This window comes from Gavialis gangeticus, unplaced genomic scaffold (assembly GCF_001723915.1).
Source record: "Gavialis gangeticus isolate Ggan-Ray unplaced genomic scaffold, GavGan_comp1, whole genome shotgun sequence".
Classification (NCBI taxonomy): domain Eukaryota; kingdom Metazoa; phylum Chordata; order Crocodylia; family Gavialidae; genus Gavialis; species Gavialis gangeticus.
Window position 1 is genome coordinate 124,166,194 of NW_017729024.1, and position 19,521 is coordinate 124,185,714.

A 19,521-nucleotide genomic window follows, 5' to 3' on the forward strand; every position below is an offset into this window, starting at 1 on the left:
TGGTTACAGTTATTTTACATTTCAGTGAGTGTTTTTTTTATAAATTCTTGCCCTGTCTTGTTTGCATCTTGTTAGACATTAATTTATCCTTCCCTTTTCTATATCAGGCATGTTCCACTTCTATGAATTTTAGGGTATTTTTGGTAGCATGCATTTCTTTCTCTATAATAATGGTATCAGGATGCTCCATGCCCAGTTGTATGATTTATAGTACTGCAAATGAACTTTCCCAATATTCTGACCATAAAATGTTGACAGTATTACTCTCATTGTACTCCGTGTATGTGAACAAGTATACCTATGAATCCTATGCAATAACAGGATGTTTACTTGGGCATTCCACTGGTGCAGATAGACTATTCCAGCAAGCTATCTAATGAAATGAAACTGCTTTTAAAAAAGCTAAGTGATGCTGAATTACTTCAAGAAGACCAATACAGACTTGAATTTGTCCCTTGTATCAGTATCCTTGGGCTTTCCAGTCCTTCCAAGTAACTCTCCCATAACAACCTGTTGGGCCAATCTGGTTCTCTAATGGGAAAAGGTAAAACATAAATTGATTTTGACAATCCCCTGATACAGTAGGTGAAAGCTTGGCTTCACTAAATTATACGAACTTTACTGGATCCAAGATTTCACCACAAACCTCTACATCTGCGATATCCAACATCATTGGGTCCAAGTCTTAGGAAAACAGGGAAATTTTGCATTCTATATATGATGCAATGATGCTCAGCAGTCAAAAAGTTCATCAAATCTCTGGCCTAAGCCATTTTGCACTTAATATGGCACGCATCCATAAATGTGGGTATTTGAGAGAGTAATGAAAACATGGGTTAAATACTGGAAATGGAGTACTCTGAAGGCAACGTAATAAGTCCAAAAAGTCAGACATACCCTGTTGTTTGCTTTTTAGAACAAGAAGGTGAAATATAAATACATTAAAAAAACAAATTAAAAGAACAGGATATTATGAGGAAATGCTACAGCAGAGGTTAATAAATCCATCTCTTAAAACCCTCGCTTTTCTTCAGAAATAAAACTAGAAGGTCCCCTACAATTTTAGAACTACTCGATTTTTTTTTCTATAAGATGGAAAAGAATGGGGATTTTTTTTATAAGAGGCATTTTACTTCTCTGAAATAACTTTTGGGAAAATCTCTCTCAGTGCCCTCTAAATGGGAAAGCCTAAAATTGACAGGGATTGCCTAATCATCCTTACTGTCAAATAGTCCTTGAAAGACTACGGACCTTCAGGACATGAACTAACTGTACTTTGCATATGAATCAGTGACAAACACATTGCTGATACTTGGTAAAATATTGAACTAAATCTCACACTTCCCTAACTGAACACTATAAACTTCAAAAAGTATTCTTTACTATAGTTTATCTACAGTTCCATCTTTATCTTTATCTATAGTTCCATCAGTAAGTAAAGCATTAAGTACTAAGACTTCATGGCTAACAACATTAATTTATAGAAAATTAAAAACAAATTAAATAAATTTGAAAAGTATACAATTGTTTCCTGATAACATGTAGTATCTTTTAAACAAAACAATGCCTATTAGACATCACATATCACAGTTGCCCATTTTGAGCAGCCAAATCAATCGCATTTTAACTTAGCTTCTAACTTTTAGTTTAGGCATCGCAAATAAATCTTTATCATTTGAATTACATGCTTCTACATTTTGGAGTTTTGCAAAATTATAAAGAATAAAAATAAAGAAAAGGCAAAAGGTAAATAAAGATGGATTGTAATGAACTATCACAGTAGTAGAGGCAGATTTTTAGAAGGAAAGCAAATCATTGACAATAACCCACTATACTTTTTCATGCAGCACACTTACAGAGCAAATGAATCACCCTACAGAAATAGCCATAAATTACTATTATAAACATACCTTTTGGTTGATGGGTTAGAAGCATGTAAATTGTGACAGCGCACAAAATGGCGACTACAGGAAATGTAATCTTACCAAGTTTTGTAACAGCAGAAGCAGTTTTCTGTGAGTAAAGAAAAGAAAACCCTGCCTTCTCGTGATGAATAACCACAAGGAACAAGTTGAACACCAAACAATTTCAGATTGAGGAAGTGAGTGCTAGTAGTAAGCCCAGACACACAGGAAGTGATAGCTTATATACAGTGTTTCCACTTTTCACAATTACCACTGCACAAAGACTTTGCCTTCTCTTACTACTAAAAAGGGTCAAATGTGTGTATTCACAAACGTCTTCAGCTTGTAGCAGGCTTTTTAAAAGAACTTAAAATTTTTACTTCCTGTTGTTCCAGTAAACAGGGGCTACCCTCCTTTCTATGATATCTGGATGCTTGGAGAAAAGGCTGAGGGGCTATGCAACACCTAATTGAAGCAAAACTATGCCAGTGACCTTCAAAGCATGCATACCAAACCCTACCACATACCCCTGGAAAAGGGCTTAGCCTACTATTGCTTCTCTGTCCTCCTCTACCTAGCAACAGACAGCATACACTTATGTTAAATGAGAATCATGTTCTTGGGTAAAATTATACCCCAGCAACATTTCTTCCTAGCTACCTACCCATCTTTGAAGATCATCATCAGCCAGCACACAAAGTACCTACTTCTATGCATATACATGCCTACAGGGCAGGGCTGAAAACAATCCCAGCACAAGGCCATAATACGCACAGTCATTTCTTTATTTACTTTGATTTATACCAGCTTGCAAAGTGAGTGCCTGTCTCAGGCTCTGGGCACCCTTGACAATAATTTCAGATATACAATTGCCTCAATTCACATTGGAGTAGTTTTATGACAGCCTTATGCAGAGGGCAGCAAAAAGCAAGACCAGCCCCTTAAAAGGGTTCAGTTAATTCAGTCTAAAAACATAAAGCAGTATAAATGTAAAACCAATAAATAAAAAACTAAACTCAATACTTACTAGCTGGAGAGAAAAAAAGCCAGGAGTACTTATACTTCGTTTACAGAACTGTCCAAAGCTTGGCACTACAGTACCGGTAAATTGCTTCCTTATTTCTGCTGATGAATGCCTTTAATAAAAGAAAATATAAAATTAGGATCTGGGGTACATAAAATTAGATGGTTAAATATTTCTCCTAAAGTTTGAGCAACTTAACACTTTACTTCACAGTTTGGAAGAAATATATTGATTATTTCTTGCTTTTTTCCTTCATTGTCGCTAGTGTAAACCTCCAACAAATTGTTGCAGAATATCTACAGTCCTAAATGATCAGAGTTTGTTCATTCTCTCATCAACAGATATATTATCATCTCAGATAAATTTTTGGCAGAGAAAAAAGAATAAAAGCTAGTAGAAAGAATCTTAAGTGAAGTGCAAGTGGAACCTGAAGTGGCAGTGTTTGTAGACAGCAGATGTGGTTCTATAAAGTACCTACCACAGAATAAGGGAGAGCAGGAAGCCCACTATCATCACAAAAGAACAACAACATTTTAATAATCTTGTCACTGACCAAAAACACAATAAGGCAGGAAAACCACTGAGAGAACAGTAAAATCCCAGATTCTGGGCTTGCTGTGACTCAGAAATGAAACAAAGCAAAGAAAAAACACAAAATGCAATCCCTGAAAGTAACTTTTTTTAAAGTATGAGGCAAACATAAGGGTGAGGTTTTAAAAAATGCTTGCAAACTGATTTTAACAAGGACAGAGGGAAACCAACACCAAGCACTTTTGAAAATCCCAGAGTGACTACTAGACCATTCAGCCAACTGGTTATTTCTATTCAACCAGTTGGCTTAATGTATTTTGGGGACTTTGTACACACCACAAAACTAGCCTTTAAAGCAGCTTAACTGCCCTTCTGCACTGCTATAATGGTGTTGCTGTTTACATTGCTGGTGATTTTAATGACATGTTAACGGCACTGCTGTTTACACTGCTGGTGGCATATTGCATGTTAAGTGACTTTGGGCCATAGCAAAATAAAACGTGTCTGAAGTGTTTTAGTTTGCTACCTTAGTAGCCGCAGAGGGAAGCACTGGTCCTCATGCAGCTTACAGGCTGTGCAGGCAGCCCATGCAGGTAGGATCCACTGAAGAAAAAACAAAAAAAAGCAACGAGCCTGACCTTTTTTTTTTCTGCCCCCCTCCCCAGAGCCTGCCTGCCTGAGCTGCATGGGGGGCCAGTGCTTCCCTCTGTGGTTGCAGTGTCCCCTGGGACCACCTGGGCCAGGTGCCTGCAGGCAGGTGCCATCTGGGAGGCACTGCCACTGCTGCAGAGGGGAAGCACTGCCCCCCCTGCAGCTCAGGGGCTGCTTGGCCCAACAGCAGCTCGTCCTCCCCCCTCCCCGCCACCGGAGAGGCAGGTAAGGATCACGCCCAACCCTTGTGTACATGTCACAGGAGTTTACTTCAGTTTAAATTGAAGTGGGGTTTTTAAAAACCCCACCACTTCAATTTAGGGAGAATTAAACCGAAGTAAACCCCCATGGCATGTACAAGCAGCCCTAGTGATCAGATGGACAGGATTGCTTTTTCTTAAGTTTCTTGACAAATATTCTGTACGGTGCAGGAAATAAAGTCAGATAATATCAGTACATTGTTTTGGAGCTGGTTAATTACATATTTGACTTTGAAGATGCAGGAAACAATTTTTCAAAGATATAGTTAGTGGGAATTAGGTGAATATAAGTCAGAGTTAGGCCTTTAACTGCTGTTTGCTCCTTTGAATGTCTCCCCTTCCCCGGATGAGAATAACTAGTCTAGGAAGTAGTATTCCCCAGGAGATCAGTGCTATAGTGCTTACAGTAGGATATGGTGAATCAGGATTTCATACTTCTGTTCTCAGATCTGCTTCTGATTTTTTGAATGATGTTGAGTTTTGAACTGAATTTTCTAAAGAAGCTGAATGCTCATTTCTGCATCAGCAACCAATAAGAGTTAAGAGTACTCAGCTGTCATCTGCAATCCTTTGATTTGAGGTTGATCTCTACCACAGGGCATTGATGGATCTTGAGGTTACTTAAAAGTCCAATACTTGAGCAACAGATCTGTCTGTAGACATTACAAGTCTTTCCACAGGAAAGAGTAGACCATAGCCCAGGATCTCTCTCCTTTTCCTTCCTCCACTCTCTCTTCTATGCTTCAAAGGCAAGACACTTTACCTTAAAGTAGGCTGCCGTTTGTTTGAGGTTGCAGTGCCATTGGTGTTGGTTATCAGTCTGGTCCTCTCAGCTCTTGATGTCAGCATCTATTTTCTTGAGGTATGCCTTCAATGTGTCCTTGCAGTGTTTCCTTTGGCCATCGCAAAAATCTCAAGCCACAACTAAGTTGGGAGTAGAACATTTATTTTGGGAGCTGAAAGTCAGGCATCTTCACACAATATCTGGTAGGGCTGTGCAAAGCTTCAGTCGCTGATTCAATTCGGTGGAAATTCGGCCCGATTCAGTGGCCGAATCTCCAAATGCAAACTGAATCAGTAGACCCTTTAATCTCTCTGAATTGAATCGGAACCCTCCAAATCGATTAGGAGAGATTCGAAAAGATTCGGAGATTTGGACGTAGACATAGCTTTAAATGTGTTTTCTACATAGCTGATGGTTCATGAATGCTGCAATGTTGGGGTGCATGGAGTGTCCCACAGAAACATGTGAGGCTCTCCAGCACACTCCACAGCAGACCTGGAAGTGGACCAGAAGCACTTTCCCTCAGCATGCTCCCTGGCAGACCCAGAAGTACTTCCAGTCCACTTCCGGATTCTCTGAATCAGCATAGAATCTTCGGATTCTGATTCAGCTGAATTGAATCTGGGACAGTGATCTGAATGAACAAATTGAATCACTGCCCCTGATTTGGGCCGAATCCAAATCGAATAGGGCCCATTTTGCATATCCTTAATGTCTGGTCCAGCAAAGTTGGTGCTTGAGGATCAGTGACTCAATACTGGTAATACTGGCTTCACCAAGGGCATGGGAGTTTGTGCCATGTTCTTCCCATTTGATGTGGAGGATTGTTGTATTATTGGTGATACCTTTCCAGGCTCCTGAGATGACAACAGTAGGTTACCTAGCTTCACATCCACAGAATGACTGCATTGTAGACCTGGATCTTGATGTCTTTCCAGAGATTGCAATCAATAAAGATACACCAAAGCAATTTCCTGAAGGAAGCACTTGCACACCAGATCCTGTGCTGGATCTCATCCTCAATGTCTGCTGTCTGAGAGGGGTGGCTACCAAGCACTTGACTATCTTGAGGGTCCTTCCCTCACTTTAGGCTTCTCAATATTGAGAGAGAAGCCCAGAGTTTGGTAGCCTTCTGTGAAGAGATCCAGAACCGTCTGCAGGTTTTCCTTAGCATATGCAGTCATCAGCATATTGAATGAGGTGCCAAAGCTTAGAGTGAGGGTATCTTCAGGTAGTCTTGTATTTGTTACTCTGTCTGAAGATGGTCTTTGTAATAACAAGCCCATGCCGGAAGCCGGTAAGACAGCCTTAGTTTACTACCCAGCAACTCTTTTAAAAAAAAAAATCAAGCTTTAAATCTGACACCAAATATAACCTTGGTGCAGTTCTGCTGAAGCTAATGGAGCTAATGATTCAAATTTGAGAATTTTATCTTGCAGCAAACCCCAGACCTTACAGACAGACAATCCCATTGTCCTGGCATTTCCTCCTGTATATCAGAGATGGCAAAGCCAGGGTATGTGAGGTCACAGTAGAAAGGACTAACAATTCCTCCACGAACTGAGATGCTGATCACTGGCAAACTGAAATGATGATGTTGTGGAGATGTGCAGGGTTTATTCAAACCTAAACTTGATGATGGATTGGGCTTCCTGGCAGGGACTGCACTGGGTAGCAGCCACAGGGGTAAAATCCCAGTGCGTACTGCCAATACTGCAACAGAGTTGCAGGCCATGTGCCCAAGCACGGTACTTAAGATGTTTGCCACCAGTGTGACTGTTTTGCAGGAGGAGCCTGGACCAGAAGCCAGTTGCAGTAAGAGTACTACATTCTGATCAATACTAACAGCCTGGAGAACAGGAGGCTAACCTTCATTGGACAGGAGAGAAGTTAGAACAAGAGTTAAGTCACCGTACCATACAACCTGAACAAGTGAGGGCAGCACAGAAAGTTCTACTGCAATATACTGATGTACTCAGACTGGGAGACCATGATCTGGGCCGTACAGGCCAGACAAAGCACCACATCAATGCTGACAGTGCCAGACTTATTAAGCAAGGCCCCAGATGTGTTCCCATCCATTTCCAGGCACAACCAACAGCTGACCAACAGCTACAAGAGATGGAAGAAAGAGGCATCATCAGGCCCTCTGTTACCCTGGGGGCTGCTCCTGTCATACTGGTACAGAAGAAAGGGAGAGGTGTACAGGTCTATGTGGACTATCATAGATTAAATAATGTCTCTGTTAAGGATGCCTATCCCTTTCCTCCTATTGATGGCACACCAGACCTCCTGGCCAAAGCCCAGTGGTTCTCCGCCCTTAATCTGGCTGCTGGATACTGGCAGGTGGAAGTGCACCTGGAGGACAGAGCCAAGACCACCTTCTCCACTAAGAAAGGACTTTTTGAATATAATGTTATGCCTTTTGGGCTCTGCAATGCCACCAGTACCTTTCAGAGACTGATGGATATCGTCTTAGCAGACCTACAAGGGACCTTCTGTCTAGTGTACTTGGATGATATCACTGTGATCGGCCAAACTTTCCAGGAACACTTGCAGAAGTTGGAAGCAGAGCTCAAAAAACTAAGAAAGGCCAATTTAAAAATTAAACCTGCCAAATGCCAGGTGTTTTACATGGAAGTGCATTTCTTGGGACATGTGATATCCACAGAGGAGGAAGGCCCAGATCCACAGAAGTTGGAGCCTGTTAAAACTTGGCCAGTACCTTGCAATGTTGAAGAACTAAGTAGCTTTCTGGGGCTAGCATCCTACCAAAGAAGATTTGTGGCAGGTTTTGCCACCATTGCAGGCCCCCTCCATAAGCTCTCTGATAAGGTAAGTTTCGCCTAGACTCAGGAATGTCAGGATGCCTTCCTTGAGCTAAAGTGGTGGTTAATGTCACCCCGCCATCCTAACATATCCTGAGCCTCAATTACCCTTGTTGGATACCAACACGAGTGATGTTGGTGTGGCAGACTTACCAATTCAGCCCAGCTTGAACGGGCTCGGAAAATCTTTGTTTTGATTGGTGAATATCTCAGTTCAGTTAGGCTGTCAAAAGACTTCAGGCTGCAGTCACTCAAAAGCAAGAGAACTATGAGCTCAGGATCACTGGACAAATTTATGAACCAGGGGAACTGTTGTGGATATAGAGCCAGAACAAGAAAGAGGGGCAGTGCCAAAAGCTTTGCAAAAGATTAAGTGACCCCCTATACTGTTGTCAAAAAGTTATCTGAAGTATTATATGAGCTGGTGAGTGGACCCAACAGATGGACGTCTGTAGTACATTACAACAGAATGAAACTGTATGTATGGCAAAGAAACAGAGACGCTAGTCCAACATGGGAACTGGAGAAGCCTACCTATCTACCACCCAGACATTCCCAGGAACTGCTCAACCTAATACTGCCATTTCAGTGCCAAGTAGGCCTGAGAGAGTGCTGCCAGAGGGTGTCTATAAATCCAAGGGTGTAGAGTGGAGCCCATGGCCCAACAAGAATGAGACAAGTGAGGCTGGATAAATACAGGAGGTGAGACAGGGGATGAATACACATAAAGGTACCCAATATTACCTTGAGCTGAGAGAAGCTCCCAATCCTGAGTTTGAAGGCAGGCCACAGAAGGAGAGGATACCTTGCAGGTGGCTTAGCGATTACATGCTGTAATTTGAGTTGAACCCTTCTGGTCCCAGTCTACCCACTGGGCCTCAGGCCCCTCGCTGGGCCTCTGGACCCACACGGTCCTGTTCTTTCTCTGGCAAGTACTTTTCTGTTGGGGTGTGCTCCCCTAGCCTTTCCCCTCCAAAGGGTCACCCATAAGACAGTGGGAGCTGAGGCTTTCCAGTGCCCCGTCCTTGCCTTTCCCTGGAGTGGCCCATGTATGGCATTTCATGGAGGCTACCCTGCCACAGGCAGCCCCACAACAACAACCAACTCCAGTTGGTAGGGTGCACTTTTAGGTCTTAGCCAGGGCTGTTCTTCAAACCTTCCTGGCCTTCTAGCTCTCTGGGCTCTCCCCTAGATGTCCTATACCCCTCCTGGGCTACTACCCACTGGGCCCCCTGACCCTGGCTCCATCTTGCACCTGAATCCTCTATCTCTGGCCCCCAGCTCACTCTTGGCATGCTACTAGCCGTTGTCATCCTGGGTGGCCCGCTTCCTCCCCCCCTCTTGGCTGTGGCCCCACAAGGACTTTTGTGCCTCTCCTAGACCCTGGTCTTGCCTCCAGGCCAGTCCAGACTCCAGGCTCTCCCAGCTCTGGCCATCTCTCGTGGTAGGCTCTCTCATACTTTGGCCCCTCCTGGGACCTTGCCCCAGCATAGGCCAGTCCAAGTTCCCAGGGTCTGTCCTCCAACTACCAGCCCTCTCCTCACTGTGGGTCCACCCACTCAGGTATCTCCATAGGTCACTCTCTCTGTGTGTTTGGAGCCGTCCATAGGTCTTCCTTACTGCAGCCCCTTCCTTCTCTGGGCTCATCTGGGCCCCTCATGGCTCCTCATAAATCCCCTGTGCACACAGTTCCTCTCTGGGCTTGTCCTGAGCCCTCCTCTTAACAGGCTCCAGGCACTCAAGCCCCTTTCTCAGGGCTCTAGACCCCACATCGGGTCCCAAGGAACCTCCTCCAGTCCCTTAGTTCCTCTGGATGTCATTCTCCTCGCTGGCTTTCAGGAATGGCATCCTTCCTGCTAGGTAATCTTTCTTCTACAGCTCCCAAGATGTTACTGCCCCACTCTCAGGGTCTGGGCTTATACCCCGTCTAAACGCAGCCCTCCTCTAATCAGGAGACTCCCTTTACTAAGGTGACTCCTCTGATCAAGCCAAGCCACACTAGCCAGCCCCCTAGATCAGCTGACTCAGCAATGAGCCCTGACCCCCACCTTCCAGCAAAGTGTACCTGCCTGCAGGCACTGGCTAAATGTATTGCAAAAACTGTACCAGGACAAAGTATCTCTAAATTATTTGGGGTAATTAAGCCCCAAGAACAGGACATTCCTATGATTTACAAACAAGCAAAACATATAAGTCAGGTGCCAAACTTGCCTTTTGCTGTAGCAGATGTAATTCCATTAAGATCACTGAAAATGGAAGGAAGTGAACCCCTTCTTTTAAGGAACATTTGTCCCCATGGATTTTCAGAAGGAAGAAGTTTGCAAAGCGAACTGGTCATATTGAAATAAAAATGCAACAGAATTTGATAAACTAAGGACACATACTCTAGGTTATAGTCTTGATTTTTTGTGTTTTATGTCATTTGTTTCAACATGCTTGTAAAATTATAAATTTTGTGATTCTAAGGACAGGAAGGAACAACATCAGCAGAATGAAGACCATGCACTTCAGACAAAGCAATCTTCAGCAAACTCAAAGAACAGGTACTCAAAGACCCTTGGAAAAAAATTCCAAAGGAATAAAGGAGCTCAGAAGAGCTGGTGTTTTCTAAGAAAGACTGCTTTAAAAAAGCACAAGAGCAAGCTATACCAATGCAGGAGATAAGAAATATAGTAAGAGATCAACATGGTTGAATCTTGAATCAAGCATAAAATGGAAACTAAAAATTAATATAAAGGGACAACACAAGCTAGAATCAAAAAAGCACAAAATGACTTACAACTGGAAAGGTACCAAAAAGACCATAAGAACACATTCTACATATACATGTACAAAGATGACTCAGGAAAGTTTGTGTCCACAATTTAACAGGGAAGGAGAGCAAATAAGAGATGACAAAGAGCACTGACAGAAAATGCATTTTACTTCAGTATTCAGAGAAAGAGTTTAATTGTGACTAGATAAGAGGTGCACCAATACATCAGTCCAATATCAGACTGGCACCGATATAAAGAAAATTTACTATATCGGAAATCAGCCATATCAGGCTGATAATTTGGCCAATAAATGGTCCATGCATGCACACAGCTACAGTGCAGTACAGGCAATGAGGAGCACAGCCCAGCAGCTTGCAGAGCTGCCTCCAGCTAGTAAGTCTGTTATGGTGGAAGGGGAGGGGGGAGAAGGGGCATGGGAGGGGGCAGATCAAGGCCCCCATGGTGAGGGAGCATGGGGCAGGGGCTTGGGCAAGCGCAGCCCAGCCGGAGAGTAATGGGTGCAGCATGGAGCTGAGGCTTGTCTGGGGGGGAAAAAGGGGGTGACTCCAGCCGCTGTGCGCCAGTGGCTCATCTGGCACTTGCCTACTTGTCCAGTGGCTCCCACCACTGCTCCCGTCACTCAGTCAGGGGGGCATGGGGTGGGGAGGTGTGTGCCACTGGATCTGCGCAGGGCAGACTGGGGCCAGGGCTGCACCAAGCTCTTCCTGGCAGGGCGGGGCTGCATTGGGAGGGGGCTACAGCAAATTTGTGGCTGCAGCTCCCCTTGTAATCCCCTTCCCAGTGCAGCCCCACCCCACCAAGAATAGCTTGGTACACCCCACCCCATGCAGATCCAGGGGCACATGCCCCTCCCTGCCCTATGCCCTCTTGGGTGAGTGGTGGGAGCAGTGGTGGGAGATGGCAGATAAGCAGGCAAGCGCCGGACAAGCCGCCAGACCAGTGGCATGCAATGGCAGGAGCTGGCCCCCTGGACAAGCCGTGGCTCTGTCCTGCGCCCTCCTCTTCCTGGCTGGGCAGCACTTGCCCCAGCCCCTACCCCAGTCCCACACGTCCCTCACTGTGGGCGCTCTGATCTGCCCTTCCATGCCCCTTCCCTCCCCTTCCACCACAACAGGCTTACCAGCTGAAGACAACTCTCCATGCTGCCGGGCTGGTATCAGAAATTGAGTCAGTATCAGCCAATGGCCAATTTTTAAGGAGGCATATTGGCCACAAAAATTTCTATCGGTGCACCCCTAGACTAGATACTTAAACTACAGGGGATAAGATCAGGACACAATAGGGGAAGAACAAGTTCAAAAATATTTACATAAGCTAGATGTACACAAGAGAGCAAGGCCCAATGAAAATCACCCTTGAGTCCTGAATAAACTAGCTGAAATGATCCTTAAGCCATCAGTAATTATCTCTGAGAATCTGCAGAAGACAGGAACGGGATGAGGGCAAACACAGAAAGAAGTGGGAGAGAGGACAGGAAGAGGGAAAGGAGGATGCAAGAATTATAGTCCAGCTTTTGATACCTAGGAAGATACTAGAAGAAATTATTACAAAAATAGGTAATAAGCAACTGAAGGATGATTAGAAAATAAGAAACAACTCACAAAGATTGTCAAGATTTTTTTTTGTCAAACTAATCTAATTTTCTTCTTTGGTACAGTAACTGTCCTAGTGGATATGGAAGAAATAGTAGATGTCATATATTTTGACTTTAGTAAGGTTTTTGACACCGTCTGACATGTCGCTCTCATAGCCAAGCTAGGAAATATGATCTGGATTAAATCACCATCAACTGTGTATAAAAATGGCTGGGGGAAAAAATAAGTACTCAAAGAGTAATTGATTATCAGAGGCTCAGTGGTGCACTATACAGACATTTCAAGTGGGGTTCTGCAGTGAGCTGTTCAAATATTTTTATTTAAATTATTTGCCTGATGGAATAAGGAGTACATTTATTAAATCTGTGGCCAATACTGAACTGGAAAGAGCTGAAAGCCCTCTGAAGGGCAGGATCAGATTTTAAGAATTATCTTTATACGGTGCTCTGAAATCAATAGGATAAAATTCAATAGACAAATGAATAGTACTAAATTTGTGAAGGAAAAAATAACCAAATGAACACATTAAACAAAAATTTGAAGATCAGTATGGACCACAACCTAAATGAATGAACAATGTGATGCTACTACAAAAAAGGGAAATCTCATTCTGGGATATAGTAGCATTTTTTTGACCTATGTAAGATTTAGGGATCATTTTAGCTAGTTTATTCAGAAGACGGGAAAAATGTCTGTCTAAAATATACACTATGCAGGGTAATCAGGTCCTTAGAACTGAACTTGGTTATGATTTATGCTATGAAAAGTGAAAGCTGTATTTAACCAGGGGACCCCTCTCCCCTCATCAGTGGTAAGACCTGTAGGTTTGAAGTATTCCACTTATCAAACATGGATAAATTGGAGAGAATCCAGAGAACAACAAAAATGATAAAAAGTTCGGAAAACATGAGCCATAAGGAGTATTGGAAGGAATTGGGGTCTTTTAGTCTAGAAAGAGAAGCCTGAGGGAGGACTTGTGCATTTCTTGCCCAACCCCTTGAGAACATGGAGAACAGTTGATTGCTGTCCTTGTTAAAACAATTTTTTACATTTAAGGCATTATCAACTCAATTTGCAGGAAAGTCTACTTATATTACCTGTTTTGAAAAACTTTACAGGGATAGTGAAGTACTGGAAAAGGCTAACCATCAGGGTTGTGGAATCCCCTTCCCCAGAGAATTTTAAGAACAGGATAGACACGTGTGGGTTGGGAGTGAGGTGCACTGGCAGGGCTGGGGGGCTATAGCCCGGTAGTGAGGGGCCCCACTGGGGATAATAGACTGTGGGTTAGGAGTGTGGGGCACCAGCAGGGCTTGGGAGTAGGGTGGGGGGACACTGTGGGTTGGGAGTGAGGGGTACCGACAGGGGGCTGTGGTCAAGAGTCTGGGGCAACAGCATGGACAGGGGCAGGGCACTGGCAGATCAGGGTTGCTCAGCACCACAAAGCAGCAGCAGGACAGCTGCAGCTGGACCTGCGTCAGAGCAAGTGAAGGTGGCAGGGGGATCTCTGATTTTCCATTATAAAAAGTACCCAAAATCAAATGCAAAAATATACAGGTATTTAGAATTTATTTTATTATAATGTTTGAGGTACTGGTAGGCTTCCAAATTGTTTTAAAATTGTAAATATATCAATAAAATATTGTGTTAAATTGACACACACACACACAGTAAAAGCTCTGTTATCTGGCATCCCCCGGGAATGGGGGATGCCAGAAAACAAAATATGCCAGTTAATTGAGCGGCCCCAGGCCGCCGCTTCTCCTGCCGCATCTGGGGCATCCCACTGCCCCTCCCGCAGCTTTGCTGCCCCTCCCGCGGGCTCTGCGGGCCTGGGAGGTGAGCCCCACACAGCCTGTTATACCCCCGGGCTGTGGGGGCTTGGTAATGCAGGCTGCTTTGCCCCAGGCCGTGGGGGCTCGGAGAAACCAGAAGTGCCACAGTAGGTACTTCCAGTTTCACTTTATCTTACAAGCCACCTGGTTAATTGAGCATGCTGGCTTGTAAGATGCCGGTTAACAGAACTTTTACTGTATATATACATATACAGACACACACTCATACATACATACATACATACATACATACACACATACACACATACACACACACACATTATCATACATACATTAGTGTTTTCATTTTAAATTGTGGAAAAAATGCAGATTTTGTTTTTAAACCACAGAATTTAGGATTTTTATCAGAGAACATGCTATTTTTAAACAGAGAAAACCAGGATCCCTGGATAGTGCACACAGAGAAAGGCACAGAGCTTAATTCTGTCTTCACTATATTCAGTGCTGAAATTCTAATTGGTTCAGATACCATGTTACATCTAAAAAGAGTCACACCTCAGCAGAAAAGCAAGAGACAAAGGTAGCTTCATGAGCCCTTTGTTGTTCCTAGATTCTCAGTTACTCCACAGAGTCAGAGCAGCCCTGGCATAAATCTGAATTTATTGTTTAGCTCTAATTTACAGATTTACCTGACTTGCTATCACCTGCTCTGCCTTCTGCCAGACCTCTTGTCTTGTCAACACTTCAAGTTTTGCACTTCAGATCACATTTATTTTCCCTATGCTGCTCCTAACCCAGGTGAATTAGTTCAAGGGCCTAATATAGCCCACTGACCTCAAAGTAGGAGATGTAGTCCTGGAGCAATCAACTTCTTTATTGCTTATTGCTGTGATTTTATAAACTTAACCAACGCAAAGTATATAATTCGCACAACATATTTAAACAACAGTGCAGCCCAATTAGTAAACAGCATCTTCAGGTTTTTTAATTCTGTTAAGCTTATGAGTCAAGTTTAGAGATCACTTTAGGATTGGGCCACTAGAAACAGAACTTGGTTCAGAACCAGTTAATGCTTAGGCCTTGGTAAAGATGAAAAGGAAAGCAAAACAGATGCCTCCTCTCTCAGCAAAGGGTTTTAGACCTTTGCTGAATACTCCTAATTGACTAGGTCCCTTCAGCTATATCTAAAAGTATGTCTAGCTTCTTTCAATTTCCAAATCCTCTCCTGAGAGCAGAGACAAAACCCATTAGAGGCAATATAAAGATTCCCATGCAGTTCATTACGTCTTGGAGTAGGTTCACAGTACAGTGAGAACAAGAAGCCCTCCAAATTAGTTGATACCAATCACCTAAACAGTATAGAGGACAGAGACAAACCACAAACTTATATGCACAGAGAAAAGGGTCTTGTGTCTCATCTTGTAAAACAGTGCCTTGTCTCACTCAAAAAATACCAGTGGCTTAATAGAATTTTTATTTTTGTAAGTAAAACACAGTTCACCTATCCTATGGGAAAAGGATTAGAAACAAACAGCTCATACTTGGTAGGGGGCAGATAAAAAGCATCTCAAATGACGACTGTACACATGCATTTGCAAACACACACAAAATCATATAATAAGGGATGTTTTCCTGTAGCATTTTATATGGATTAACTGCTCTTGCTGATCCTACTTTTATAAGGAAAATAACATTAAGTGCTATTATATCTAGATTTCTGATTTTCTGGGAAATGTATAAATACTCTGTGAAATACAGCTGAAAGATTTTTCTTATGCTTACGAGGTATCGCAGTCTAAGCAAAACAAATCAAATCCTTCAGCAAAATAACTCTTTCTGAGCCCTTACTCTTAGGTCCAAGAGTTCTCTTGAGTTGTGACTAAGGCCCCTGGCAAACATTACACTTAAGACCCAATTAGTCTGTTAATCGCATCTTGAATAATAACCCAGCCACACTTTCTGGGAATTAATGGTGTCACAAAAGGGAAAACCATCCATAAAAATTGCATAACATTTTTGTGACTGTTTTCCATCCTGTCTTAAATGGTTCATGCAGTAAGTTTAGGACCACACCAAGGTCTCCAATAAGGCAGGGTCCAGTCCTGGAGCCAGCCAACAATTCACTGATTTTTGGGCACCAAGCTTTCATTTTCTTGGTTTAGGGGGAGCCTGGGATCCTAACAGTGGCAAGTAAGGTGGAACCGGGACCTCATCCCTGATCCCAAAATTGCACCTGTTGCCATACATGTGTGGCATGGCAGGGGGCACAATTTTAGGATCAGGGATCAGGTCCCATCATGCTTGTAACTGAATATCAACTACCTAAAATAAACACTATTCAATTCTGGTAGAAATGGTGGTACAGAGAAATAGCGAGAAAGAAAGAGAGTGCCCAGGCTAATATCCAGATCCTTAGCTAACAATACAAAACTGTATCTCAGAAGTTTTTTTGCTTTTTACCACCAGCAGAAATGCTTCCTTTTAACAGAGTTCCTGGTTTTCCCCTAAATTTCTAATTAGACCTTTAACTACTATTTTGTTGTTTCATTACCACGTTCTTTACGTCACTGGTTGATTTGAGCCAACAATTAACTCCCTGTCTACTGGTGCTCAGGTAGGACTTCCATATCTAGAAAAGGTTATGCTCAACTAGGAGAATTACCCTCCACCCCCTTTCTAAGGTAACAAAATCTAATTCTGGATAGCTGAAATCTAAGGACTGGACAGGCATATGCCACATTCCCAGAATGCAGCATGTGGTGAAGCTGGCAGCATAGAAATGAAGGTGACCTTCTAGGAAGGCAAATCCTCTACTTTTTCTCATCAGTTAGTTCTAAAAAAACCTGGGGCAGAAGGCTGTTTGGACTTCATCCCTAGTCACACGCCACTCATTCAACAAGCCCAGGATTTTTATGGTTTAGTGAGTTCAACCATTTGCCCTTCAGGAAGAGGTATAACTAAACTTATAAATTATTTTTAAATAATTAGTTGTGGCAATGGGAAGAAAGGATAAGTATTTTCCTGATTCAGTCATGTTATTCCATAGATTCATGTATTTTTTTAAGTCCCTGTGCTCTGTAGATCATGTTTTAAAAGAGGGTGCATTCTCTGGTGTTGGTTTCTGAGTTTAAGGAATTAGATGTATAGAAGAAAGCTCCTCTTCACCACTTAATATCTTGCTATTACTTGCTGGGCAAAAAAGAAGCACAAGAACCAGAAGGAATGCATTTACTGAATTCAGTTTTTCCAACTGTAATTTTTCATGTGAACAGGAGTTATATGAAACTTGAGGATGCAATTTAATGCAGGTTTTCTGCTAAAACTGTCAGTGAATATTTCACAGGGCATTAAATTTTAAATGGAAACAATTTTTTGTTTTAAACCAAATAGAACTGCTCTTAGGAAAACCAGTATGTTACCCTCCAACTCCACTTGTTGCTGCTTTGTTTATACTCTAAAAAAACCAAAACAAAAACCCACCCTTTATTTTCAGTAGAAAGTCTAACCAAACCATCCCAGTTAGCTCTGGACTTTTCTAGCAGAACAGCTTCAAAAGGTGGTCATGCCCACTTCAACATCTGTTCTCCAATTGCAATTTAGAACATGAAAAAAGAAATGACAGCATCTCCCTCTTCCTTCTTAGATGCACGTTGCAGTGTCTACAGCATCCCAATAATGCAGAAACAAAAGTGATAATAAAACAAGGATATTTCTTCCAGCATAAAACTTCATTCAAGGTCAAAATAACTATTTTAATTCTGGGGTCCAGAATATGGTTTATCCTTTTAGTTATAACCAATATTTCATTCATCAGGAGCACAAAATATTTCTGATCAAATTTATAAGTGTATCATTAGAAAGTTTTTCAAAGCAAATCCAAGGACTGACTTAAGCAAATGCTTCTGCAATAATGGCAACTTTTTAAAGTCTTCAATTAGTTTAAAACTTACTCAACCCTGGAGTGAGAATCTAATATCAAAGAGTAAATGTGATGAAAAAGTATACAGCACTGGAAGTAAGGTGATGAATATAAGTTAAAGCTATTATTAGGCCTGTATTTTTTCACTGTGAAGTGAAAGGGCCATGGCGGGGCATTCTTCTCTGGAGGAGAAGCCTTTCCTCCCACCCTGTATTATGTTTCTTTTACAGCTGGCATCTTTGGAGGAGTTCACCATACCACAGATGTGAATGAAATGGAATGGCTCTTAATAGCGGTAATAACAGGCCCACTTCAAAAGCCGGAGGGACAGCTAAAGCAAATCAATTATCACGCAAATGTAGCAGTAGGAGTTAGAAAAACAGAGTCATACTTTGACCCCTTGTTTCATAAATGGATAGGATTTTGCATATTCCAAGTTGTGGCCTTTCTGTCAGTGACTTACAACTTGTTTCAAAATTATACAACTGGACACCCCCCCACCCTTGTTACGATGTGTCTCCTGACACATATTTGTTCTTTATACAATCTCCCCGGAGCTTTATAAATGCTTCCTTAGCTGTTCTTCTGATCTGCAGTATGTTATTCTAATTCAGAAAGAGCAGCTGCTCCTGTTTGTTTCCCACTGTGGCTTTAAACTCAGGGTGATGTTTACATGGGGTTGGTCACTTTATAAAGAGTATAAACCCTCCAAAATGTATATAATTGCCTTTACTTTTAATGTAGTCATTTGAAAAAAGAGAGGAAATTAAAGACTGTTTCCAGTCTATTAAAAATTAGTGAGAAGCAAGGGTCTAATTGCATGTTAATTAAAATGTCACTGTTGTCTTGTCAAATGCCTGATTTAACTTCTGCCCATCATCCTGGTATCTGAACTCACAGAAGAGGGTGCATACAGACATTCAAAGAGTTTAGGAGAAGGTCAAATCATGTGGAAAATGGCCACTCGATCTAACTTAGATCACCCAGATGTGGATCTTACACTTAGATCCCTTGTTAGGTCAATTTAAGTGCAAACTGTAGAGATGTTCCAGGAAGGTTAGATTAGCCTAAAAATGGCCAACCTAATTAAAGTTAACTTTACCTCTGAGACTGTCTAACTTAAATCAGGATGGCCATTTTTAGACTGATCTAACTGATCACAGCCCTAGAGCTGGGAAAGCCTAGCTGCTGGCCCTACTTCGAGGGCTGCACTTTTCTCACCCACCCCCCGGCAATGGGCTATTTTTAGCCCCCTGGCTCCCTCTCCCAAGCCACCAACTCTCCCCTGCTCCCATCCTGCAAGCCACTCCTGGTGCCAGTTTTATCACTGTTCACTAATGACAGGAACCAAGAAAGTAAGTCCCAGTGTGGGGAGGGGTGGGAGGGATAAGGGATTTGCTGGGGGGGGGCACAAATTCATCTGGGGGTAGGAGCTTCTGGGGGCTAAAAATA

The 19,521-nt window shown here is 42.6% G+C and overlaps 1 protein-coding gene across 2 annotated transcripts in view; it reads right to left on the reverse strand.

The window, feature by feature from the left end:
• Positions 1-19,521, reverse strand: part of DOCK8 (dedicator of cytokinesis 8) — a 162,246-nt gene that overhangs the window by 128,953 nt on the left and 13,772 nt on the right. Inside the window, exon 2 of one of the 2 annotated variants that reach the window (XM_019517658.1) lies at positions 2,932-3,040. In XM_019517658.1, the coding sequence (XP_019373203.1) occupies positions 2,932-3,040 (109 nt within the window). Of the gene's footprint in view, positions 1-1,910; positions 1,977-2,931; positions 3,041-19,521 lie in introns of those variants that run through there. The other variant, XM_019517659.1, reaches the window with a different exon arrangement.